Source organism: Sturnira hondurensis, unplaced genomic scaffold (assembly GCF_014824575.4).
Source record: "Sturnira hondurensis isolate 20B ecotype Veracruz unplaced genomic scaffold, ASM1482457v3 Scaffold0005252, whole genome shotgun sequence".
NCBI classification, from domain to species: Eukaryota; Metazoa; Chordata; class Mammalia; order Chiroptera; family Phyllostomidae; genus Sturnira; species Sturnira hondurensis.
The window spans coordinates 1,840,798-1,864,844 of record NW_028077883.1 but is presented as its reverse complement, the minus strand read 5'-3'; the positions used below and the strand labels follow the sequence as shown (position 1 = coordinate 1,864,844).

Sequence of the window (24,047 nt, the reverse complement as noted above, 5' to 3'; positions counted from 1 at the left end):
TGTTTGTTTGTTTGTTTTTTATAGTGGGCTGTCTCTGTTCTGAGGATCAGACTGAGGTGTAAACTTATGATCTTCTCATGTCTTTTCTTAGCTTTTCCCTGGGCAAGCGTGGCCACTTCCTAGTTTGGCTAGTTTATATACTTACTTTTCAATGTCCTAGCCTTTAATGTCTGGCTCCCAAAAGGGGAAGAAGAGGAATATAAAGGTGGAGGGATAAAGGACACCAGTCTTTTAAGTCTTGGAAGTCACTGTAGACGGAGAGAGAGTGCCTTGCACTAATAGAAGGGTCAGCCACCTCTTTGTCTACACTCTGCTGATCAAAAACACCAATCAACAATCAGATACAGATTCCAGTATTTGTAGTCAGGGTTCAATTTGCTCACCCTGGCTCTTAACTACTGTGTATAAGCTAGTGAAAGAATAAGTGCACAGCTGCCTGCCAGGTGCCTTCGGATAGAGATTGAGTAGCTGCTGTGCACTCGGAGCTGAAGTTGACTGAAATTAATAACAGTTTGCCTGTGCCAGCCTTTCCCTGAAAGTTGCAAGCCTTCAACAGACATGAGCATTTTAAAATAGTTACATCAGACCAATTCTGCTAGTGCGACTGTTTTCCAGCTAGAGAAACAGATTTCTCTTGCTTCCTACTCTGTCATCTTCCCCTCATCCCCATGTTTTTGAAAATGCTTCATTGAATTTTTTTAATGAGTAAGTTTATGTTTCCTCTTTTATAAGTCATATGGGTCACTAACTAAAATGACCCATTTATTTTTTCAACACTGTTTAGAATCTGTTTCTACAAAAGTTTCTTAGTTGGCATATTCATCACAGCTTGTCATTAACTAAGATTAAAAGATATGGTAGCTGTGACAGGAGTCGAGTCAGGGTCAGTAATGACTTTGATTTTTAGGTGTCACAACATGTCACTTAAATAAAAGTCATGGTTTCTAAAAAGAAACTGCCTTTTTAATCAGTGCTGAATCTCTAGTGTTATAATCATGTAGCATTATTACATATGTTCTTAGTACACTTATAGGGCTACATCGAATCGCCTTACATTTGCTTGTTATAGGAGTGTACATGCTTTTCCATATGTATAGTCATTATATACCCTGTGCTTACATATACCCATGTATATTTTTATGTATTTTTCACATATACCTGAATTTTGTGTTTGTAGAACACAATGCCAACACTAGAAGGTAAGAATAAATGTATGAACTTACACTTTTTCTCTATGTAGGCAGTGTTCGGAATGTGACCAGGCTGGGAGCAGTGACATGGAAGCAGACATGGCCATGGAAACCTTACCAGATGGAACGAAACGCTCAAGGAGGCAGATTAAGGAACCAGTGAAATTTGTTCCACAGGACATGCCTCCAGAGCCCAAGAAGATTCCAATAAGAAACACGGTAATTTATTCCCTATTTATCGTAATCATCACAAAATTCTGAGACGAAAACATCAAAGGTGAGAAAGACAAAGGGTGAACGTGTACTCAGAAGCCTGAGGAAGAAACATGTGTATTGCTACTGGTTTTTTTAAAGACTGTATTATTTTACATTATGAAATATACCATACATACCTGAGAATTTATTGTTTATGTATTCCACTTAAAGCATAATAATAAGGAACACCTGTTATTGATATAATGAACATACTAACCAACTTCAAAAATAGAACCTCACTAAAGCCTTTGAAGTCCCCTGTGAATTCCTTGGTAATCACATTCCCATCCATTTAGCCCAGAAGTCACCTCCTTCCTCAACTTTATATTTCTTATTCTCTTCTTTAATTATACTCCAAATGAGTGCATTCATAAATAATACATAGTTTTCCTGGTTTTGAATTTGGTGTGAATAGAGTCAAAGTACTTTCTTCTGTTATTTGGTACTTTGACCACATTATAGTGATTTCATTTGTACATGCTGATTTGCATAGTTGTAGCTCATTTATTTTCACTAAGGTGTGATTTTCTTTTTTAAAAGACTAGGTCAGTATTTATTTTGTCTTTTGTTCTATAGATTTTTTTTTGTTGTTGTTCCTTGCATCTTTTTTTGTTTTATAAACAAGTTCGTTTTAAATATTTCTGTAAAGGGCTCCTGCAGCATGGTAACAAGGTATTAGAATATATACTAAGGCATGGCTTTGTGTAGCTGTAGAATATTTGCATCTTCAGTTTTGCAAGATAATTCCCGTTTCCTGAAGCAGTTTACACTCATACCAGCAAAGAATAATGATACCCTTGCTCTCAAACTTGTTTTTTGTTGTTGTTGTTGCTTTTTGTTTTGTTTTGTGTTTAAAGATCTTTAGATGGGGAGAGAGGGAGAGAAGTATCAATGTATGGTTGCCTCTTGTGCGTCCCCAGCTGGGAACTGGCCTGCAACCCAGGCATGTGCCCTGACTGGGAATCGAACCGTGATCCTTTGGTTCACAGGCCCGCGCTCAATCCACTGAGCTGCGCTATCCAGGGTTCCAAACTTGTTTTGTCCACTGTTTTAATGCTTTTCAGTGTACACATATAAAATAGTATATCGTGGCTTTATTTAGTTGCCTTCAAAACTAATGACTTTGGGCTCCTATATTTTTGGTCAGGTGTATTTCCCTTTTGGGAAATGTATATTCAAGTTGTTTTTAGTTTTCCTATCAGATTGTTAGCCCGTTTCACATTAAAAATTCTTTAAGGTCAAAGTTTAAAGAATTTCTTCCAAAAAACATTCACATTTGTTACTACCAGATGCCTGGGAGCTCTAAAGCTTGGTGTACATCTTTTCTGTTACATGAGTAGTGTGAATTTCTGCTCCAAACCCACAAAGGTTGGCTTGCAGTTATGAATTCTTTGGGGAGACATTTTGCTTTCTTACCTTGAGCCAAGGCTGTCAAAAATCTGCCTCCCCCTGAGATGTAAAGATATTTTTAGGGTTAGTTGTCATCATTTGTTTTGTTACCTATTCAGTTTTAGAGAGTCTTTATTTTTTCCTCTTAAAGTTCTCTTTAATCTGTAGTAACCTTATATATTTGAATCACTTAGAATATCTCATTTAAGAAGTCACCTAGATTATTTCATCCATTTTTGTGTTATGGGCTCATTTGAAATTGATGAGGCAAATTCTGGAATTGTCTCTTAGATAATTGAAATAGTTAATTATGGGTGCTCTAAACTGGTCAACTTGAAAGTTGGTGTTTTTTTTTTGTAATTTTCACAAGTTTTAAACTTTTTAAAAGGCTTTACAAATATATTTTGTTTACAAATGAACTAAAGAGAATTTTCCTTCTCTGAATGAGCCTGCTTGTTTCTCTGTTTCTAACATGTTTTCTGTAACTGTTTGATTCCAAATCTGTAGCTGTTCTTAAGATCTTAGAGGTCTTCATATGTAGATACTTCATATGTAGATGTCTATAAAGATTATCCTTTTAAAAAACACTTTTTCTAGTTTACTGTTTATTTTATTTTATTTATTTATTTTAATATTTATTTATTTATCTCTAGAAGGGAAGGGAAGGAGAGAGGAAGAGAAACATCAATGTATGGTTGCATCTCGTGAGTCCCCTGCTGGGAACTGGCCTGCAACCCAGGCATGTGCCCTGACTGGGAATCGAACCGAGATCGTCTGGTTCGCAGGCCCGCGCTCAATCTACTGAGCTACACCAGCCAGGGCCTCTAGTTTACTGTTTAGATAAATCCTAAATGGCTAATATTGTCATCATTACCTTTGGAGTTATGTACAGGGAAATTTTGTACATATTATAGGGATATTTATGTGCTCATAGTTTAGTATTCTTTAAGATAAAGAAGGATCCTATTTTTTAGAATTAGAATTATAAGGAAGCTTTGTAATTTTCTAATTTAGTCTAATTGCTTTCATCCTTTTCTTTTTCTCTGGCTTTCTTGTGTAAAAGTTTTAATTTTGTAGATATTGGTGGATAAAACAAGAAAATATCCCATGGCCAATAATGTTAGGAAATGTCACATCATGGTTATTTTCTCTCTTGGGAGAATTCAGAAGCATATTGAAACTCAGAAATACTGCTGTTTAGAAATACATAAAAATTATTTATCTTTTTTCCTAACTTATTTTATCAAAGAGCACTTTTTTCAAGGTACTTGTTAAAAAAATTGTAGCAGAATCCCATATAGTGCCAGCTTTCGGGATTCCGGAGGCCATGGATTGATTGCTTGCATCAGGTTCTCCTGTGGCGTTTGTTGGAGCATAGACTGTGGACATCCTGGAGATAATGTATTAGAATTGGGGGTTAGGCTAAGGACACTTCTTAGGTGATATTCTTCTGTAGACTATCTAGAAAACATTTATGATTATTACTAGTACTTTTTTCCTTCCATCTTCAGTCTGTACAGCAATTCAGAAAACCTTCAATGACTATGTTCAGTTGGTCGGGTACTAGATTAGGAAACATAATAAAATGAAGATCTTTTAAAAAAATTACTTATGATTTTAGAGAGAGAGGGGGAGACAGAGAGAAAAACATCAATTTGTTTTTCCACTTATTTGTGCATTTATTGGTTTATTCTTATGTGCCTGGACTGGGCATTGAGCACACAACCTTGGTATGTTGGGCTGATGCTCCAACCAACTGAGCTACCTGGTCCAGGCTCAATAATCTTGACCTTGAGTTTACTATTTTGGCTGAATTGCTATTGTTATCTTAATTATTTTTAGCTGTCATTTCTGTTGCAGAGTTGTATTAGCATTTTAAATTATTAGATGGTATGTTAAAATGAAGCATTCTAGTTTTTTTCCTTAGCACACTGTTAATTGTGGGAATCCAGGAATATAATTGCCTACTAATTTGTATAGCCAGATACCTTTCACAATAAATCACTGATTTATCTCTCCCTTTAATTTTTTGTTGTTTCTAGTATCTTACTTTTTGCCCTTTTAATTTTAGTACATATGTAACATTTTGGGATAGTCCATCCTCAAATTTCTTATAATATTTGTATTTTTGTTAATTTATGTTTTTCCTGCCATTATTGTTATTTTTAGATTTATTTATTTTTAGAGAGGAAAGGTAGGGAGGAAGAGAGGGAGAGAAACATTGATGTGTGATTGCCTACTCAAGCTCCCCGCACTAGGAACCTGGCCTGTAACCCAGGTATGTGCCCTAACTGGCAATGGAACAGGTGACCCTTTGGTTCTCAGGCTGGTACTCAACCCACTGAGTCACACCAGCCAGGGCATTTTTCCTGCCAGTATTGATCAAGGTGTACTTTATCTCACAAGAGTCATATTAGTCCATCAAAATTCTGAAGAAACTTTTATCTCTGTGACATAGGGGATTTATGAGATACTCCAGTGTTTAGTTCTCATTTCAAAATAATGTATCAATCAATAAAACTTAAAATCATAATTTGTTCCATAATTTTCTATCAATTTCTATTAAATTTGTTATTTCCCTTGGGTTGCAGTGATAGTACAATTTTTAGGGACATAGTTCAAGGCTATTTCATGCTAGTAATATGATTTTTCTTTTGTTAAAATGATCCTTTTTGTGGTACATGAGAATTGGTATTCTGTTGGAATAATTTTATGTTTAAGAATTCAGACTTTACATTATAATTAAGCATGCAGCACTTTAAATCTCTTTTTTAAAGGCCTCTCAGTGGAGTTGTCCAAAGCCTATCAAAAAAGGGAAATGATCAGGGCTGCTGTAGATTGAATAGCATTTTTATTGAATAGTTTTCCCTACCTCCTTCCACTTCTCACTTTTTAATACTTTGTATCTGTATGTTTAAAAGTAAAATTAGGTGGTAGAAAGGGACTGAAAGGGGACAGTGAGTGATTCAAATGTTGGAATAGTTAAATAAATTCTAATATTGGGTTGGCTAAAAAGTCTTTTTAGTTGTTTACATAAAGTAAAAGACATTTTTCTTTTTTTAAATATTTTATTTGTTTACTTTTAGAGAGGGGAAAGGAAGGAGAAAGAGAGGGAGAGGAGCATCAGTGTGTGGTTGCCTCTTGCACGCCCCCTACTGGGGACCTGGCCTGCAACCCAGACCTGTGCCCTGACTGGGAATCGAACTGGGACCCTTTGCTTCAAAGGCCTGTGCTCAATCCACTGAACTACACCAACCGGGGCATAAAAGACATTTTTCATTTTGAGTATGTCGGCTATCTCCTGTTTGGTATAATGTTGATTTTTCACAATTAATGTCTTGTTTTGATTGCTATCAACCTCACCCAGTCTACCTAACTGTGGAGCATTGCCCAGTGAGAAATATCCAGCATGAAACTTTGCAAACCACTTTAGACACATATGATCAGTCATAGCACCTTCTCCATACACTGTGCAAATCTTTTTTTTTTTTTTTGCATTTCACTTGTGTGTTTTCCTTTCTTAACAAAGGAAATAATAAACGCTAATATGTCAAAAAGTTGCATATTTTCTTCCATCTTCAATATTAAAATAGATACACAAAAATTCACTGATGTTAAGTTTTTTAAAAATACACGCTGATATGGCAGGTGTCACAATACAATTGTTTAGAATGAAGTAAAGACCACTAAATGCTACTAAAGCCATCTATTGGAAAGAAAAAAACACACAAACTTTTGGGCCAACTCAGTATATTGCTACTATTAATTTAACTTCCATTTATTCATACTGCTAATAAATCCAACCATTTTGTTTTGTATTTCTTCATACCACTTAACCACTAGGTATTTTATATTCAGTACATTTTTTCAAAGATAGGTAAGTCAGAAACTATGTGGGAAACTAAGGTAAACTATTAGTTTACCTTTATATAAGATGTATTATAATAATAATTAACATTTGATGATGCTTCATGATATGCCAGACACTATTATAATTCTCCACCCTATTCTCTCCTTTAAAAAAATAAGTTATTAGGATTTCTGGTCAAGATGGAGGCATAGGTGGTTACACTTTGCCTCTCACAACCAAAACAAGGACAACAACAAATTGAAAAATACTATATAGCCAGAACTGCCAGAAAATAGAACTGTACAGAAGTCCAACAACCAAGGAGTTGAAGAAACTTCATTCATCCAGGTAGGAGGGGCAGAGACGGGCAGCTGGGGTGGAGAGGACTTTAGGACCAGATGGGCCCACATTCCTGTGCGGATAAACCAGGAGGAACAACTGGGGAGCGAGATAGACCATGGCATCCCAGGATTTCAGCATGGGGAAATAAAACTTCAAAACCTCTGGCTGTAAAATTCTGTGGGAATTGAAGAGAGTTCTTTGGAGAGGACTACAGGTTCCTAGAATGTACACAAGCCCTCATACCTAGGAATCAGCACCAGAAGGGCCCAATTTGCTTGTGGGAAGCAGGGAAAGTGACTGAAAGCTGGCTGAGAGCTAAGCAAATGGCATTGTTCCCTTTTGGGCATCTCCTCTACCTAGAGCACCACAATGCAGCCATGTGGGTTGCCCCACCCTGGTGAATACCTAAGACTCAATTCCTTACAATGTAACAGACCTGCTGAGACAAAAAAAGTATGGCCCAAATGAAAGAACAGCTCAAAACCCCCAAAATAGGACTAAGTGAAGAAGAGATAGCCAACCTATCAGATGCATAGTTTAAAACACTGGTAATTAGGATGATCACAGAAATGGCTGAGTATGGTCGCAAAATAGAGGAAGAAGTGAAGGCTATGCAAAATGAAATAAAAATATACAGGGAACCAACAGTGAAGGGAAGGAAACTGGGACTCAAATCAATGATTTGGAGATGAAGGAAGAAGTAAACATTCAACTAGAACAGAATGAAGAAACAAGAATTCAGAAAAATGAGGAGAGCCTTAGGAATTTATGGGACAACTTTAAACGTTCCAACACCCCAACCACAGGGGTGCCAGAAGGAGAAGAGGAAGAGCAAGAAATTGAAAATTTATTTGAACAAATAATGAAGGAGAACATCCCTAATCTGGCAAAGGAAATAGACTTCTAGGAAATCCAGGAAGCTCAGAGTCCCAAACAAGTTGGACCCAAGGAAGCACACACCAAGGCACATAATAATTATATTACCCAAGTTTAAATATAAGGAGAAAAATCTTAAAAGCAGCAAGAGAAAAGGAGACAGCTATCTACAAAGGAGTTCCCATAAGGCTTTCAGCTGATTTCTCAAAAGAAACCTTGCAGGCAAGAAGAGGCTGGAAAGAAGTATTCCAAGTCATGAAGGGCAAGGACCTACATCCAAGATTACTCTATCCAGCAAAGCTTTCATTTAGAATGGAAGGGCAGATAAAGTGCTTCCCAGATAAGGTCAAATTCAAGGAATTCATCACCACCAAGCCCTTATTATAAGAAATATTCAAGGGACTTATCTAAGAAAAAGAAGATGATCAAAAACATGAACAGTAAAATGACAACTATCGACAACTGCACCTAAAAAAGAACAAACACTAAAGCAAACTAAGCAAACAAGTAGAGCAGGAACAGAATCATAGAAATGGAGATCACATGGAGGGTTGTGGGGGCGGGGAATGGGGGAAAAGGTACAGGGAATAGGAAGCATAAATGGTAGGTACAAAATGGATGGGAGGAGGTTAAGACTAGTATAGGAAATGGAGAAGCCAAAGATCTTATATGCATGACCCACTGACATGAATTAAGGGGTGGAGTGCTGGTGGGAGAGGTGGTGCAGCGTGGAGGTGAATAAAGGGGAGAGAAAAATGGAACAACTATAATAGGAAACTAATAAAATACATTAAAATAAGTTATTATTTAACTATTATAACTTCTATTTTACTAAAAATGAAACTGAGGAACAGAAAACTTAAGTAATTTATTTACCTGTGCTTTTTATATTATTGAATCTCAGCTCTTTTGATTAAGCAGCAAATACCCTTTTTGGCATGTTCAGGTGGTTTGATCACTGTTAAGAGAATGGGCCCATAACCTCAGTCTTTGGGCTCCAGTGCGTCCAAACAAGGCCGCTGTGAGAAGAATGGCATCCACTTTTTCCCGCTGACAAGCAGTTTCCATTTATCATGGCCAGAGAGTACAGTAGGGAATAGAGTACTTCGGCAAGCCTTACTATATTTTTATTATTTGGATACTGAGGAAAGTCAATTTTCATTTCATTCTACTGTGGTTTCCTTAATAAGGATTTATAGAAATCTGAACAAATACAGCATATTTTGAGACATCCAATTCAGTAAGCTATAGATGCTCTTCAAAGTGAGTAGTTCCACTATTATATTTTTCTCTTAGATTTTTTTCTATATAGAGGTGATAATAAGATTAGCTAGAAATGTTACATGAAAAAAATTATAACACTAAAGACTTCATGTTTAAAACTAGTGGGTTAAGAGAACTATATGTAAATGTAAACATGAAAATACTGCCTTTTCAGAAAATACCTTTTCTGTACAAACGTGGAGATTCTCTCTGATTCATATTTTAATGTTACCTTATATTTATTTTATAGGTTACCATAATTTTTTTGGCAATTTATCATTCCAAATGTTAGATTATTCTTAATAATTAAATTTAAACTATAAAAGTAATATATAAACACTTTTTAGTTATAAGGAATTTAAAATATAATTAAAGTCTCCTTTAACTTTCCTGCCCACATTCCTCTCCCCCCAATCCAAATTCACATGCCCTGAATCTACCGTTAATACTAGGGTATGTATTTCAATCTTTGATTATCTGATATTTCTCTTGATGTATTTGTCAAAAAGGAAAAATATCCATGATCCATATGGAAAAGTAGTATGGGGGTAGTTCAAGAAACAGAAATATTCAAGAATCATAAGTAAAAGAGGAATGGTCTGGTTTTAGAAAATTCTTCACATTTTAGAGCTATGACTTAGTGACATCTTAGCTCGGCTCACAGATACCCCATCTCCAACACTATGGCATATCAGTGCCCATTATTCCCTATTTTTATTGCTGGACACACACTGGAGTCTAAAGAAGAATAAGAATTGAAAAGCATGTTTTTATTTACCACTATCTGTTATTTACCATGCATTTTGTATTAATCCACTTTCATGACTACCCTATGAAGTAGTTACTGATATCTCACCTAACAGGAGAAACTGAGGCAGCATTTAAATAACTAACTTGCCTAAAGACATGCAACGGCCAAGCTGGCAATCAAACTTAGCTAGCTCCTGAGTCCATATTTTTAACTACTTCATCGTGCTGCCTTTCTAGACAAAATTAGTAGTTCTCCTCCTTCAGTCAGAATGAGAGGCTCCTGATGCTTCCAGCAGCTTGGTGACTAAGGATTTGGTCAGGAAAATGAAAATCACTCTGTAGAGAATTCACAGCTTATACCACTGGGGGTTTGGATGTTAAGAAAGCTGTGACCATACATTGGAGGAGCTCTGCTGAACATTAGAGATATTTTAAATGAAATATTTATTTTGAAGCATTGAGCAGGTGGTGGGAGCTGACATTAGGTCAGAGAACTTGACAGTGAAAATCTTAGTCTGAAAAGTGCTGGTGAGTGGGTGGAAAATGAGTTTGTGTGGAAATCTGCAAACTGCTGGGACTGGGATGTGGAAGTCAACCAAAAGGTCTACTAGGCTGCAGCCTCTGAAAAAGCCAAGCCTCAGAGTCCCCTGACCTCCTGAGAAAAAGAACCTTTACTTCCCTTATGTTTCAAATCTGAGATTATTAACTTGGAACTGTACAGGGAAGGGACTCCAGGAAATGTGGTCCAGCCTTAGAGTAAATAAGGGGTTGTGGTGGAGACGCATGCCAGATTGACCATGGGCAATCCAGCACACTAAACAACTGCTGTTTTCAAAAGTGGCTAATGCATAATAGTACGTACTTGCCACCCATGTGGCATTTGCAGACTCCTTTCCTCTACCTACTTTTCTTTCCTTTTTGGAGACTGTGATGCTGTCTTCTCCATCCAAAATCTCCCAGGTCTGAGCACTGTTCAAGGCATGCAGTAAGTTCTTGATAAAGTGGTTAAATGGATCACTGGAAGCATGAATGCAGGCAGTGAATGAAGCGTTGTAAAATACCAAGAGGAAAACCTGAGTGTAGGCCAATGATAGTGAACTTGGGCATTTTATAGGTCCAGCAATATTTAGAGAGAGGGGGGTTAACTCCTTCCCTGGTTTGCTATATACCCAGCTTAACCTTTGCAGTGCTTACCATTCATTTATGAATGAATCAACATTTTCTCTTCCACTATTTTCTCTCTCTTTTTTAAAGAAGTTAATTAAAAGGGAGTAACATGAGTGAAACAGAATCTTAAAAATAAAGGTTCTAGTGATAGATGATATGCCAGCTTCTGTTAACTCAGTGACTTTCCTCTGCTTTTCCCTCTTTATAGAAGCCACACAAATGAGTTTAGGGCTCTACTGATTAGAGACCTTGGCAAAGAGAGTCCCTTTTTAATTGCATTAAGTGACTCTTTCCTTCAGAATTTCTATAATTTATATCATCCATTGCCAATGTTTATTTCAAAAGTTGGCTCTGAAGTAATTCATTTTTTAGTGGTTGAGCTGATGCTTTGAGTCTGCATTCAGTTTATATAGTAGTATCATTTTATAAAACAAAATAATTCATATGTCTAATTGAACATTCTGGAGAAAACTAATAGTATTAATTTCTGCACTGATAGCCAATAATAACAATTGGGGTAATTTTAAAGTATACTTTTCATTTATTGCAGGAATGAAAATGTTTAGTCTTCAGGACTGGAATTGTACTTATCAGAATATAATTCAACTTCTTTCGTACTGGGGAAATTGCTTTGCTTCTCCTGGGCAAGGCCCTTTTTATAGGACAGTTGAGTCAATTTATATAACTAGCCTACCTTTAAATGTAAAATCATCATGCTTCAGTGATTTTCAGCTGGTGTACCATGCCACACTGGTGTGCCCCAGGTATCTTTAAAACATGCAATACCTGCCCTGGCTGGTAAGCTCAGTGGATCCAGCACAGACCTATGAACCAAAGGGTCACTGATATGATTCTCAGTCAGGGCACATACCTGTGCTCTGGGCCAGGTCCCAAGTAGTGGGTGTGCAAGAGGCAACCACACATTGATGTTTCTCCCTCTTTCCCCTTCCCTTCTCCTCTCTAAAAATAAATAAAATCTTTTTAAAAAGTAAAACATGCAATACCTGACTATTTAGTCAGGGGCACTGGCCTCTTTTCCCTTAGATTATCAAATTTTAAAAAATGACAATGGCCAACACAACAATAGCCATTTGATGTGGATGAATTAAAATTATACCTATTTTTTTTGTCAAATCAGCAAAAAATCTATTTTTTGGCTGTGCCACAGAACTTTAGTAATTAGTTTATGTGTGCTATAAGAAGAAAAAAGTTGAAAAATCACTGCCATACTTAATATATTACTTGGATTAAAAAAACTTTTTCTTGAACTTCTTAAAATATTGTGTAGCTTTAATCTTTCTCTATAAATTTTTATTATAGTACTTCCACCCACTACTTTGAAATATTATCTTTGTCTTTCTACATTTCCACATTGCTTCTCTGGCATTGAGCCAAAATGACTCCGTAATCCCATTGACATTGTAGGTTGCTGATTTACTGATCTGTGAAGCATTCACTGTCTTTGAAGCATTCACTGTCTTGTATCACATAGTCCATTTTATGATTTTATAATATTCTAGCTTTAATACTTAATCGTTTTGTTTTTCACATCTTTGGAAATCCCAGCAGTTCTACAATTATTTCATCTGCTTATTTTGCTAATTTTAAGTTTTATCTCATAGCACTTTCAGGGTGGATCATGACTTGTGATGCATGCAACATAATTTTCAGCCTCATTGGTTTGATCTTAAGTGTATTTTGTGCTCTTGAGTAAACCTTCAAAGTCCAGTAAAGAGAAGACAGTACTTTAAGGTGAACTTTTGTTTATAATAGATAGAAACATAAATTTATATTATGATTTTCTTCACAATTGTCAAAATTTAGGCAACTATCACTTGTATGTATGCTTTGGTCATATTTATTCTGAGTTGAATAGTTTTTTATGTGAAGCAGTAAAAATAGCTGCATGGAAATCCAGGTCTTTGCATACTCTCTAATGCTTGCTTGTGACTCTTTGTTCTGCTCTTGAAGCGTGATCAAGTTAATCTTTTCCCACATATATTTATTGAGCAACTAATAATGTCAGGCACTGGGCAACAGATAATGAATAGAATAGCAAAATGAAGACATGCTGTATGTCCTTTAGAAACTAGAAAGTTGAAAGAAAGTGAACTGTCAAGAAAATGGAATATAAATTAGAAAGTGCAGTGTCCATATGAGGATTGCTGTAGCGGTAACACGATAGTTGGGAAGAGGAAAGATAGAAGGTTGAGGTGAGCAACAAAGAGTGTTAGTTGACTGTTTTTACATCCCAAAGCCTGGGTATTAATAAATTGAAAATTTTAAAGTAACAGCAAGTTGTACGCATTGGGACCTTTAGCATAAAGTTTAGTGTAACAATTTTGAACCATCTTTGGGTATCATAATACCTATAGCTAGCTGTCTTTCTTACAATTTTATGATAGGCATTTTGGTGGCAACAGCCTCTCCCATTAATAAACTGGCAAAATTTTAAGATTTTATTTATTTATTTATCTTTAGAGAGGGAGAGAAACATCAATGTATGGTTGCCTTTCGTGCGTCCCCTGCTGGGAGTTAGCCTGCAAGGAACCAGCCTGCAACCCAGGCATGTGCCCTGACTGGGAATCGAACCGCGATCGTGTGGTTCGCAGGCCCGCGCTCAATCCACTGAGCTACGCCAGCCAGGGCCTAAACTGGCAAAATTTTAAAGATGTGAACTGGTTTAATTCTTAATAATTTAATTTTAATGCAGGTTTACTTATCAATGTTATTAATGATTATTAGTATGTCTTTAAGCAAAAAAAAATCATTTGCTATTTCAGCCATTCTGATTTTTAGATAAATAGGTATGAATGGTTTTTAGGATAGCTTATTTCTTTTTTTCTGTCCTGTTTCCCCCTCTTATTCCTCTCTGCCATATACCCGCCCTCCCACCTGCCTACCACCCCCGCCTTAATTCATGTCCATGCATCATACATGTAAGTTCTTTGGCTTTTCCATGTCCCACACTATTCTTAACGTCCCTCTGTCTATTTTGTACCTATCGTTTATGCTTCTTATTCCCTGCACCTTTTCCCTATTCTCTCCTCCCTCTCCCCACTGATAAAATTCCATGTGATCTCTATTTCTGTGATTCTGTACCTGTTCTAGTTTGCTTAGTTCAGTTTTGCTTTTTAGGTTTGGTTGTTGATAGTTGTGAGTTGTCGTCAACTCATTTCTTTAAAGTTACTTTTGTGCCAAGGAAATTCTGATCATTAGTATATTGATTGATTTGAGAGTTTTTAAAAAAATTTAAGTAACTTTCTTGTATTTATTCAATTAGAAATATCTTGTATAAGGATATGACTTGTGCTTGAGAAAGTAACCATTTAAAATATAGTGGTATTTTCCTCTCTGGGACAATTTTTTTGTATCATTATTCCCTTTAAAAGTTAAGATGGCACAAAATCAAATTCTTGAGTATTTTAGATAGCATTAAAATGTGTAACATAAGCCCTGGCTGGCGTAGCTCAGTGGATTGAGCGCGGGCCTGCGAACCAGACAATTGCAGTTTCATTCCCAGTCAGGGCACATGCCTGGGTTGTAGGCCGGTTCCTTGCAGGCTAACTACCAGCAGGAATGCACAAAAGGCAACCATACATTGATGTTTCTCTCCCTCTCTCCTTCCCCTCTAAAGATAAATAAATAAATAAAATCTTAAAATAAACGTGTAACATAACATAGTATGTGGCAGAAATATTTAAATTAACACATGGTAGATTTAATTTCTGGCCCATGCTCTGCCAATAACCCTTTATGTAGCTGTGGGTGAATACTTTATCTTGTTTGCACTCATGCCCTAGTCCTTAGAACCTGTGAGTCTGTTACCTTACCTGGCGAAAGGGGCATTGCAGATATAGTTAAATTTATGGACCTTGAGATGGGAAGACTAACCAGGATTTCCATGTGGGTCCAATCTAATAAGTACCTAAAAGGAGAAGACCTTTCCTGTTTTTAATTAAGAGGGAGATGTAACTGTAGACATTGGGTTAGAGAGGTGCAGCATTGCTGCCTTTGAAGAAGAAAGAAAGGGGCCGTGAGCCGAGGAATGGGGGCAGCCTCTAGGAGGTGGAAAAGGCAGGCAGGCTGGCTTCTCTGTAGAGCGTCTAGAAAGCGATGCAGCCCTACCAACACTAACGGCCTACAGAGCTGTGAATTAGTACATCTGTTTTGTTTTAAGCCACTGAATTGGTGATAATCTATTATGGCAGTGATACATAGAGTGACTTCCACTTTTCTTTTCTTTCTTTCCCATTTAAAACTAAAATGGGAAAATGATTTATAACACTACATAATTTTTACTTGAAGGCATAGATGTTAGAAATGAGTGGCACGACGATTCACACTTTCAGAAAGTCCCAGGAGTGTAGTAGTTCTTATTCACTTAAATGCTTTAAATCACTAAATGATAGAGTCCATTGGTGGATTTTAAAGTGTTTAGGTTTTTTCATCATTGATGGAAGTTGAAATAATTCTCTGACATTTTAGCTTTATTTAGATGTAACTTAAATATGAAATTTAATACTATAAGCAGTAATGGAAAATTTGTTTATTATAGATTTTCTCTCCATATATCTTTAAGATGATTGTAGAGTTTTATATCATTATGAAGGATATTAAAATATGACTCACTCTTAAACTTAAGAGCAATTTTGACTGTAGTAGAGATTTTGAAAGATTTTGGAAGATCTAAGCAGCGTGATTTTATTCTTTTAGTTTACTTTAGTTGCATTTACGATATATATAAGTAATTGTTCATGTAATGATTTGTTTGGTGTCTGTAGACTCATAGACCTGAAACCCCATGGACAGGAGCTATTCTGTTTACCACTCTATATCCGTGAAGTACTACAGGGTTTGGTTCACAGTAGGTCCTTAATATTTCACAAATAAGTCCTTCCGTCTTCCACTAGGGCCAGGCATTTGAAGCCAGTGTACTTTGGAACTCTTGTTTGTCGCTAGCCTTTTAGTGTTAGGAGGAAATTGCTCCCCTTCTCCTTGTATGTTAATAATCCTATTTCATTGGTAAAACTAGAAAATTATTGTAAAGGAAACCTGGGATACTTCTGTTTAAACACCCATTATTTAGACATTTTCTCTGCATGTTTTTTTATGTGGAAACTTTTCACTTGCTTTTAGGCAAGTAAATTACTTTTGAAGAAAATATAAATTAGCTTACCAATGTCCCTTTTGAAGTTACTTTAAAATTGATGTTTGTACTTTTTTGGCATATTTTCTAACAACTTTAATGTAACTTGAAAGCTTTCTGATTTTCTTTTCATTTTCTTTACGTTTTATATCCTGTACTCTCTTTTCATCTTTTATACAAATGCCAAAGGACTTGTTGGGACCTGCCTTCCCATGCTCCTTCACAGACGTGCAGCATCTTCTGCTGTCTTTGAAGTTGTCAGATCTTTCTTCCTATCTCATGCATTTTTTATTTTGTTTTGTATGTCTCCATTTTTAAAAAAAATAAATGCAATACAAAGTCAAAAGTAACATTGAAATTAAGAACAAACTGACAGTAACCAGAGGGGACGTGGGAAGGGAACATGGGGGGAAAAGAGGGAAGGGTTTTCAGGAACAACTATAAAGGACACAGGGACAAAACCAAAGCGGGGAAGGATCGAGAGTGGAAGGTGGGGATGGCTGGGGTCAGCAGGGAGTTGTGGAAAGAAATGGAGACAACTGTACAAGAACAATCAAAAAAGTTTAAAAAATACTTTTTAGCACCTTTGACTGAAACCATGTTGCTTTTCAGGGTGTACCTTTACTTGTAGGGCATTGTGTTGGAACTAGACTTAAACACTTTGTTAATCTGTTTTCTCTCTTACTTAAAACTGTAAGTCAATAGTCTGTCCCAGTGGCAGTCTGCATTTGAGAACCACATATCCTAGAGTCTACTCTTACTACAGTTATTGTTAAATTGGTTTTACAACTACAAAGTGGTGTCCTATTTAACAAAGTTATAACTTAAGTCCTAAGAATTTGAAAATCTGGAATATGTACTTTAATATATTTTTAAAATTTAATTTGTAACTTAAGTATATATTTATATTCTGAATTTCAAAAAAATATTGTATTTTTCCCATTACCATTTAGCTCCTTTATACTCTGGCCCCTGCAGTCACCTCCACACTGTTGTTCACGTCCATAAGTCCTCTTTCCTTTGTGCTCTGTCCCTCCGCTCCTAACCTTGTCCTCCCCCTTAGCTGTCATCCTGCTCTCTATCTATGAGTGCGTCTCTGTTTTGCTTGTTAGTTCAGTTTGTTCATTAATTCCACAGAGGAGTTTCTCTGACTGGCTTACTTCACATAGCATGATGTTCTCCAGGTCCATCCATTGTGTCATAAAGCATAAAATTGTCCTCTTTTTTATGGCCGAGTAGTATTCCATTGTGTAAATGCCCCATTCAGCCCTAACAAAATGACTAAAGATTACTGTGTGCTGTGTCCTTGTTATTTTATTTACACTAACTGTTTTAATTAAATGACAGTTCCGTGAAAAAAAAAGGTTTATTTGGAGGCTTAGATATCAGAGCTATTATTGAGTCTACTGTCTTTAGAAGAATGCTGACAGACTTTTTGTGGTGGAACTGGACCATACTTAACTCCCCTTGGCTCTTGGAAGAAAGAGACTCACTGTGATTGTCAAGTAATCTTATTCGGAGCCTGAAGTCTGTGCATTTTCCCCTTGGAAATCCATCATTTTTGTTTCCAAGAGTTTGAAATAAAGAGAATTAGAATAGGTAGCACTTCAGGATTTGACTTTTTTAAAATATAGCATTATCTGTGAGAAGGGTTTTATAGGAATACTTGGGTAAAAACGTATATTTTATGTTTTTAGGCTTGTGATTATTTTAATTTATAGTGTTAGCCCAGTTGGTTATGATTTTCTTTTTATTCTTCTGTGTATTTTCCTTTTTGAAAAAAAGATTTATTTTTAAAGAGAGGGGCAGGGAGGGAGAAGAGGGAGAGAAACATCAATGTGTGGTTGCATCTCACACACTCCCACCGGGGATCTGGCCCTCAACCCAGGCATGCGCTCTGACTGGGAATCAAACTGGTGACCCTTTGGTTCGCAGTCTGTGCTCAGTCCACTGAGCCACACCAGCCAGGGCTATGTATTTTCCTACCCCTGTTAATATAAATTCAATTAGATAGAAATAAACCCTACAGCCAATTGATAAGAAGGGAAAACACTGTTTCCATGATCACTGTTCCATCTGCTATGTGCCAGTAGCTAACAGAAACAGATGGCACTTTGTTCAACCTTGTTTACATATGCAGACGTTTTTGCATATTTTATGAGCTTTAATATGATTGTTTTCAATATATTGTTCTATAATTGGAAAACAAATACTTATTTTTTTAGAATATATATGTGAACTTTATATGTATAAAATGTATATTGAAACATTTTGAATAGCTGCCAGACAGCTGCTGGCATTTATTTCTCTGTATAAATCTGAAGATACTCAGCTTTATGGAGGTTTTTCAATGTTTGATTTAATTGTCCTAGTTAACATTGAATTGGAAATTTTGCTCAAGAATAAGCATTTTCTCTTTTTATAGATAAATTGCATAGGGAAGCATTCCTTATGTTTTATCTGGTTAAATAATGGCTTACTCACCATCATTTGTATAAGTGTTGATTAGTCATAAAGAAGGTGAGTCGTTAAATGTAGAGAAAACCACCCATGTGAGTGTGTGAAGCCATCTTGGGGTGTGAAAGATGTGGAGGCACTTTCAGGTTTAAATTCAGCTCCGTTGTCAGTGAGTCATTCTGACCTTGGGAGCATCATCATACCTTAGACCTAATTGTACATTAAAATACCCCTGGCTCTAAATAATTCATTTAAATTGGTTACCTGTTTTCTATTTAAATGAAATAATCAAAACATTTAATTATTTGTTTCAGATGAATAAGCTATAACAATGATGTCTGATGACTAATAATACTTTATTCTTTTCTAACTTAGATACATTGTCTCTAATATCATTTCATTCTCTTTGGGATGTTGTTTCCACCTCTTGTTTTCAAGTAAATTTACCATAGACAGATAAAGAACCAGGTGATGTAAGATGCTCAGATCGCATTGTTCCCCGGGCAAATAAAGTTCTTAAAATATAACAAAACAAAAAAAAACACAGGAATGTGTCAAGATGTAGAGTGAGTTTCAAACTTTCATTTGCTTTTTATAGGTTAATAATTGCAAGAGGAACCACACTTCAGAATTGAATCCTCAGTTGATCATTTGAAACTAGATAATGTATCTATGTTATGTTAAGTTCTAAGACACATAATCATTAAATAAAATTCTTTCCGCATGTCATTTTTACCCTGGCTGTATTTTGTTTCTAAAATAGTGTCAGCCTTACCCTGGCTGGTGTGGCTCAGCGAGTTGAGCATCGGCCTGTGAACTGAGGGGTTGTGGTTTGATTCCTGGTCAGGGCACATGCCTGGGTAGGAGCCCAGGTCCCCTGTTGGGGGAGCCGATCAATGTTTCTCTCACACATCAATGTTTCTGTTTTTCCCTCCCGTCTCCCTCTAAAAGTAACTAATTTTTTGAAAAAGCGTCAGCCTCAATGTACATCATGAAATAACCACCTGGTTATGAATACTTCTTTACATTTAAGATGGGGCAAGTTCTTTGATAATGGAAATTTGTTAGATGAGCCAAACATGTTTTTGTTTTTCTTTCTTTTTGCTTCATTTTTTTGCTTTCTTTTTTGCATCATTTCTCCCACTTGTGAATGCCCTTTAGACTTTCTGATTCACCCAGAGGCACCATGTTTAAGATATATTCTGTTGTGATCATAGGTATTTGTGAGATGTCATGACTACTTCCTTAAAACTAGAAAGAAACCAGCAGCTCTTGGCCTTTTACTTGGAGAACTTTGTATTGTAAAGAGTTGTGTTTGGATTAAAGCACCTTTTTTTTCCATTGTAAATATTGGTTCATGACCAAAAGTAAATTACTGTGTAGGGTAGCAGAGTGGGTAGAATATAGTGTTAATTTGAGGTATTGAAGTCTCCTCTCCATTGGGTATAATTCTCCAACGTACTGGTTTTCAATTGTAAGAATTCTTCATTTAGCCATTATGATGTTACAGTTTAAGTATTCAAGTGAGAGTAAGAGATTTGTTTTTGAATGATAATTTTGGTCATCTCTATTTGGGATTAAATTTATTAATCTTGGATTTGTCACGCAAGAAAAAACACGAGTTGGGAGTTGAGATACCCAGGTTTGAAGTTTACTGCAGTCGGCTGTGTGATCATCAGGTCCTTCCCTGGGCTGCTTTTCCAAAGCTCTAAGACGCTATCATTTCATATTGCTTCTAACAATGTGTTTCTGGATGGAGTTTGTTTATGTTGCTTTGATTAGTTATTTAAAATTACATTATAGGAAGATGTGTTATAGGAGTACATCAATGATTACTATGTGGTAATAAATGCACTTAATCAAAATGACTGAGATAATTATAAACATACTTATTCACTTTTAAAATAGCACTTTAGTTAAATATATACATAGTTATATAAGAAGGAATTTATAGAGAAATGTAACTTAAGCTATTGTATGTTATAATCACTTCCTGGCATTATTGTGCTTTATGATACTAATTGCAATATGGGTTTGAAAAACTTCCAGTTGATAGAGTCATTCCAGATGATTGAAGATTTAAAGAATTAAAAATGGTAAATAACTGTATATCTTGAAAATAATTGATAACGTGAACTTGGAGGTTTCACATATACACCTTGAAAATTAACTCACTGTGACTAGATGATTCAAAAGCTCAATTATTATTTTGGTACTTCATTACATAAAAGAAGGGTTGAATGAAAAAAAAAACATGAGGATATGTGGAGTTTTGAGCATTCTGAAATGTTTATAGAACTAAAATGAGTAATTTGGATATTTTCCCTTTGATATTGGTTATTCTGGTCACCTTATTAAAATGCCCTATATGTAAAAATGACTCAAATTGAAAAATAGCTTATTAGAGAAGAAAACAATAATTTACTGTTTTTATCAGTTGTTTTATTATTTGTATTACCCAGCAAGTCATTTATGAATTTTAATCTAACTACTTATTTATTTTATTACAACAAATTTATTCAGCCTTTATGTAATACATACTTTATTAAGGTTAATTGCATTTGGGAAGATGAGTATGATATGATCCTCACCAGTTTTGGGGATAAACTGTATTGGGGGACAGAAATTGAGGCATAAAGGACAGGAATGTCACGGAAGGGAAAGATAAAGAGCTAACCATAAGGTTTAGTGCTTCGATAAGTGTTGTCTGCATTAAGGATTCTTCTGCACTCATGTTCTCTAACTCAGATGTGTGGATGACTTACTTGCAGACCTTGTTAAAAGGCAGTAAGAGTTAAGATTCCAAATTTTCAAGAAGCTTTTAGGGAAGGCCAGTGCTTCTGAGTCATGATTGATATTTTGAAGAGCCAGCTCAACATTGTTCTTTGGGATTGAGAATAGATGTAGAGTCTGCATTTAAAGACTTTTCTTGGACTCAGTGTTACTTTTGCTTCCTAATTCCTTACATAGTGTGATGAAAACATATTAATTGGCAATGCAAATGTAAATGAATACATAGTTTATAAATATACTTCTTTTGAATGACTAGTTCAATCAGATCTTGATTGTCTAGGGGCAGATTAAATAATGTGTAATAGCCCATTATTTACTGGTATTAGTGGTATTAACTAATAAGGGACTTGGTATTATGAATTTTATTACTCTTAAATATTTGGATGTTGTCTTTCAAATGGTAAATGTGTTCTGACATATTTTAATTAAATTTGAAATAGGTCATTTATATCATGTTTTAGGTCTATTTTAACCTAAATTGGGGTTTGGGGTTTGAAAGAGTTGGGGACATCTGAGATTCTTGCCTCCCACTTTTTATGGCTGATAAAAATTGTTCATGTTACACAAACATGCATGCACATACACACACGGACATAAAGTAGATGTAGTATGAGTCTAGGTTTAGCATTTCAGCTGCGGAAGTCTTATAAGTTATGAAAATTTAAGTTATTTGCATAAATCAAAATTGTGTGACGTACGTGAAGTATTGAAAAAATTCTTCAAATTAATTTTGGAGAACTTTTTTCTTATCAGATACTTGTGTTATTAAGTAAAGTACTGTAAATTTGTTTGGTTTTTATTTCCTGTGATATAGATTGTAGCAATACAATAGAGCATTACAATATTGATTAGGAATACTCATTTTCCAAGTGCGTAAGCAATTGTGGCTCTTTTTCTTTCTTTTTAGAGAACCAGAGGACGAAAACGAAGCTTCATTCCTGATGAAGAAAAACATGAGGTTGGAATAAGTTAAGCATATTTTACCTAGTCAAAACTTTGGTAAACTTTTATGCTCAAAATTATTTGTTTTCCTTATGTCCTGATTTTGCTTATGCTTTATTCTCCCTGGGACGGCAGGAAAGAGTTCCTAGAGAGAAAAGACAGAGGCAGTCTGTGTTACAGAAGAAGCCCAAGGCTGAAGATTTACGGACTGAATGTGCTACCTGCAAAGGAACTGGAGACAATGAAAATCTCGTCAGGTAAATTGTACGGCTGGGACCTTGTCTTTAGGGGGATGTGGTGGCATTTTCATCATTTTTTTCATCACAGATATAATGAGGGAGAAATCACAGTACAGGATCTTTTCTAAACTTTATTTAGTGGAAACACTACTTCAGAAGCAGATTTCACCCACTTACTAACCTGCCACACTTGGTTATTCTCTGGAGTTAGATGTAATTAGCAGCAATAATCTGAATTTTGAACACCAGAGCATTAATGTTCTCTTGATAAGAGTTGACAATATTCTGTATTTAGAAGCCACAAAAGCAATTTAATCCAAACACTTGGCAGTAAGATTATTGTCTTATCTCATTAAACAATAAAAATTACTAAGTTCTCTTAGCATGCTCTAAAACTTTAAGTTTATTAGCAATAATGATAAGATATACCTTTTTTATTGATAGGAGCTTCATCACTATTTCCTGTTTATCAAAACAAATGTGTTAAATGCTTCTCTCTTATGAAATAAAGAAAGGTGAAAAGATGGCCTAGATAGACTTTATTTTGTTTTATGTTTGTTTTCTCCTTTGTTTTGTTTGGTACTTTTTTTCTTTAGCAGACATAATGCTAATCAGGAATCTCAGCTGATGTTGCCCAGTGGCGATTCCTGATGGTCCAGACACTGCTAATTATAGCCATTTGCCTCTTTTGCTGAGATGAAGAAATTGCTCAAAACCCTGGGTGAGACGGAGGAGTGGATGGGTGAACTCAGGAGACCTGATTTAAAAGCGTTATCACTCTTCCATAAATAATCTTTTAGTGTGGCAGGGGAACTCTTTCTGGTTTCTTGAAAAAACTGTCTTTTTATAAACCCCTTTTAAATTACCTGAAGGCACAGAAATTAAATGTTTTAAAAAACTAAATTGATAAAATATATACTAATACTGTTATATGATCTTAAACATTTGCTTCCAAAAGGATGTCACTTATTTGTCATTAAAATATAATTTCTATTCATTTTCATTGCTCAAATAAAGGCAAGAAGTTTTGAATTTATGAGTTTTTTATACTATCAGTGGAGACGATAAGGAGAAGATTAAAATTACAGTGAAGAAATGCAAAATGCCTCAACAAAGTCAAGAAAGTCTGTAACATTTGGCCATTGCTTTTTGAATGTCATGTGAGCTCTCCTGAAGGTTAAAGTCACTGAAATTTAGGGTAAAGTAGTTCTAATAAGAGAAGATACACATTAATAATTCTGGCTATAATATAATTTTCTGATTTGGATATAAAAAATTTCAGGCATAAGCATATTATAATGGAGTACATGAAATAACAAAACAACACATATTAGTGAACAAAAGGAAAAAAATAAAAACAGTCATGTGTATTGGACAAAAATTCA

At 35.6% G+C, this 24,047-nt stretch overlaps 1 protein-coding gene across 8 annotated transcripts in view; it reads left to right on the top strand.

Annotated features, from left to right (window-relative positions):
• Nucleotides 1–24,047, top strand: part of PHF14 (PHD finger protein 14) — a 188,180-nt gene that overhangs the window by 53,300 nt on the left and 110,833 nt on the right. For 6 of the 8 annotated variants that reach the window (XM_037046387.1, XM_037046385.1, XM_037046389.1 and 3 more), the window contains exons 14-16: nt 1,241–1,409; nt 22,389–22,439; nt 22,559–22,680. In XM_037046387.1, the coding sequence (XP_036902282.1) occupies nt 1,241–1,409; nt 22,389–22,439; nt 22,559–22,680 (342 nt within the window). Of the gene's footprint in view, nt 1–1,240; nt 1,410–22,388; nt 22,440–22,558; nt 22,681–23,258; nt 23,556–24,047 lie in introns of those variants that run through there. The other 2 variants (XM_037046391.1, XM_037046390.1) reach the window with 2 other exon arrangements.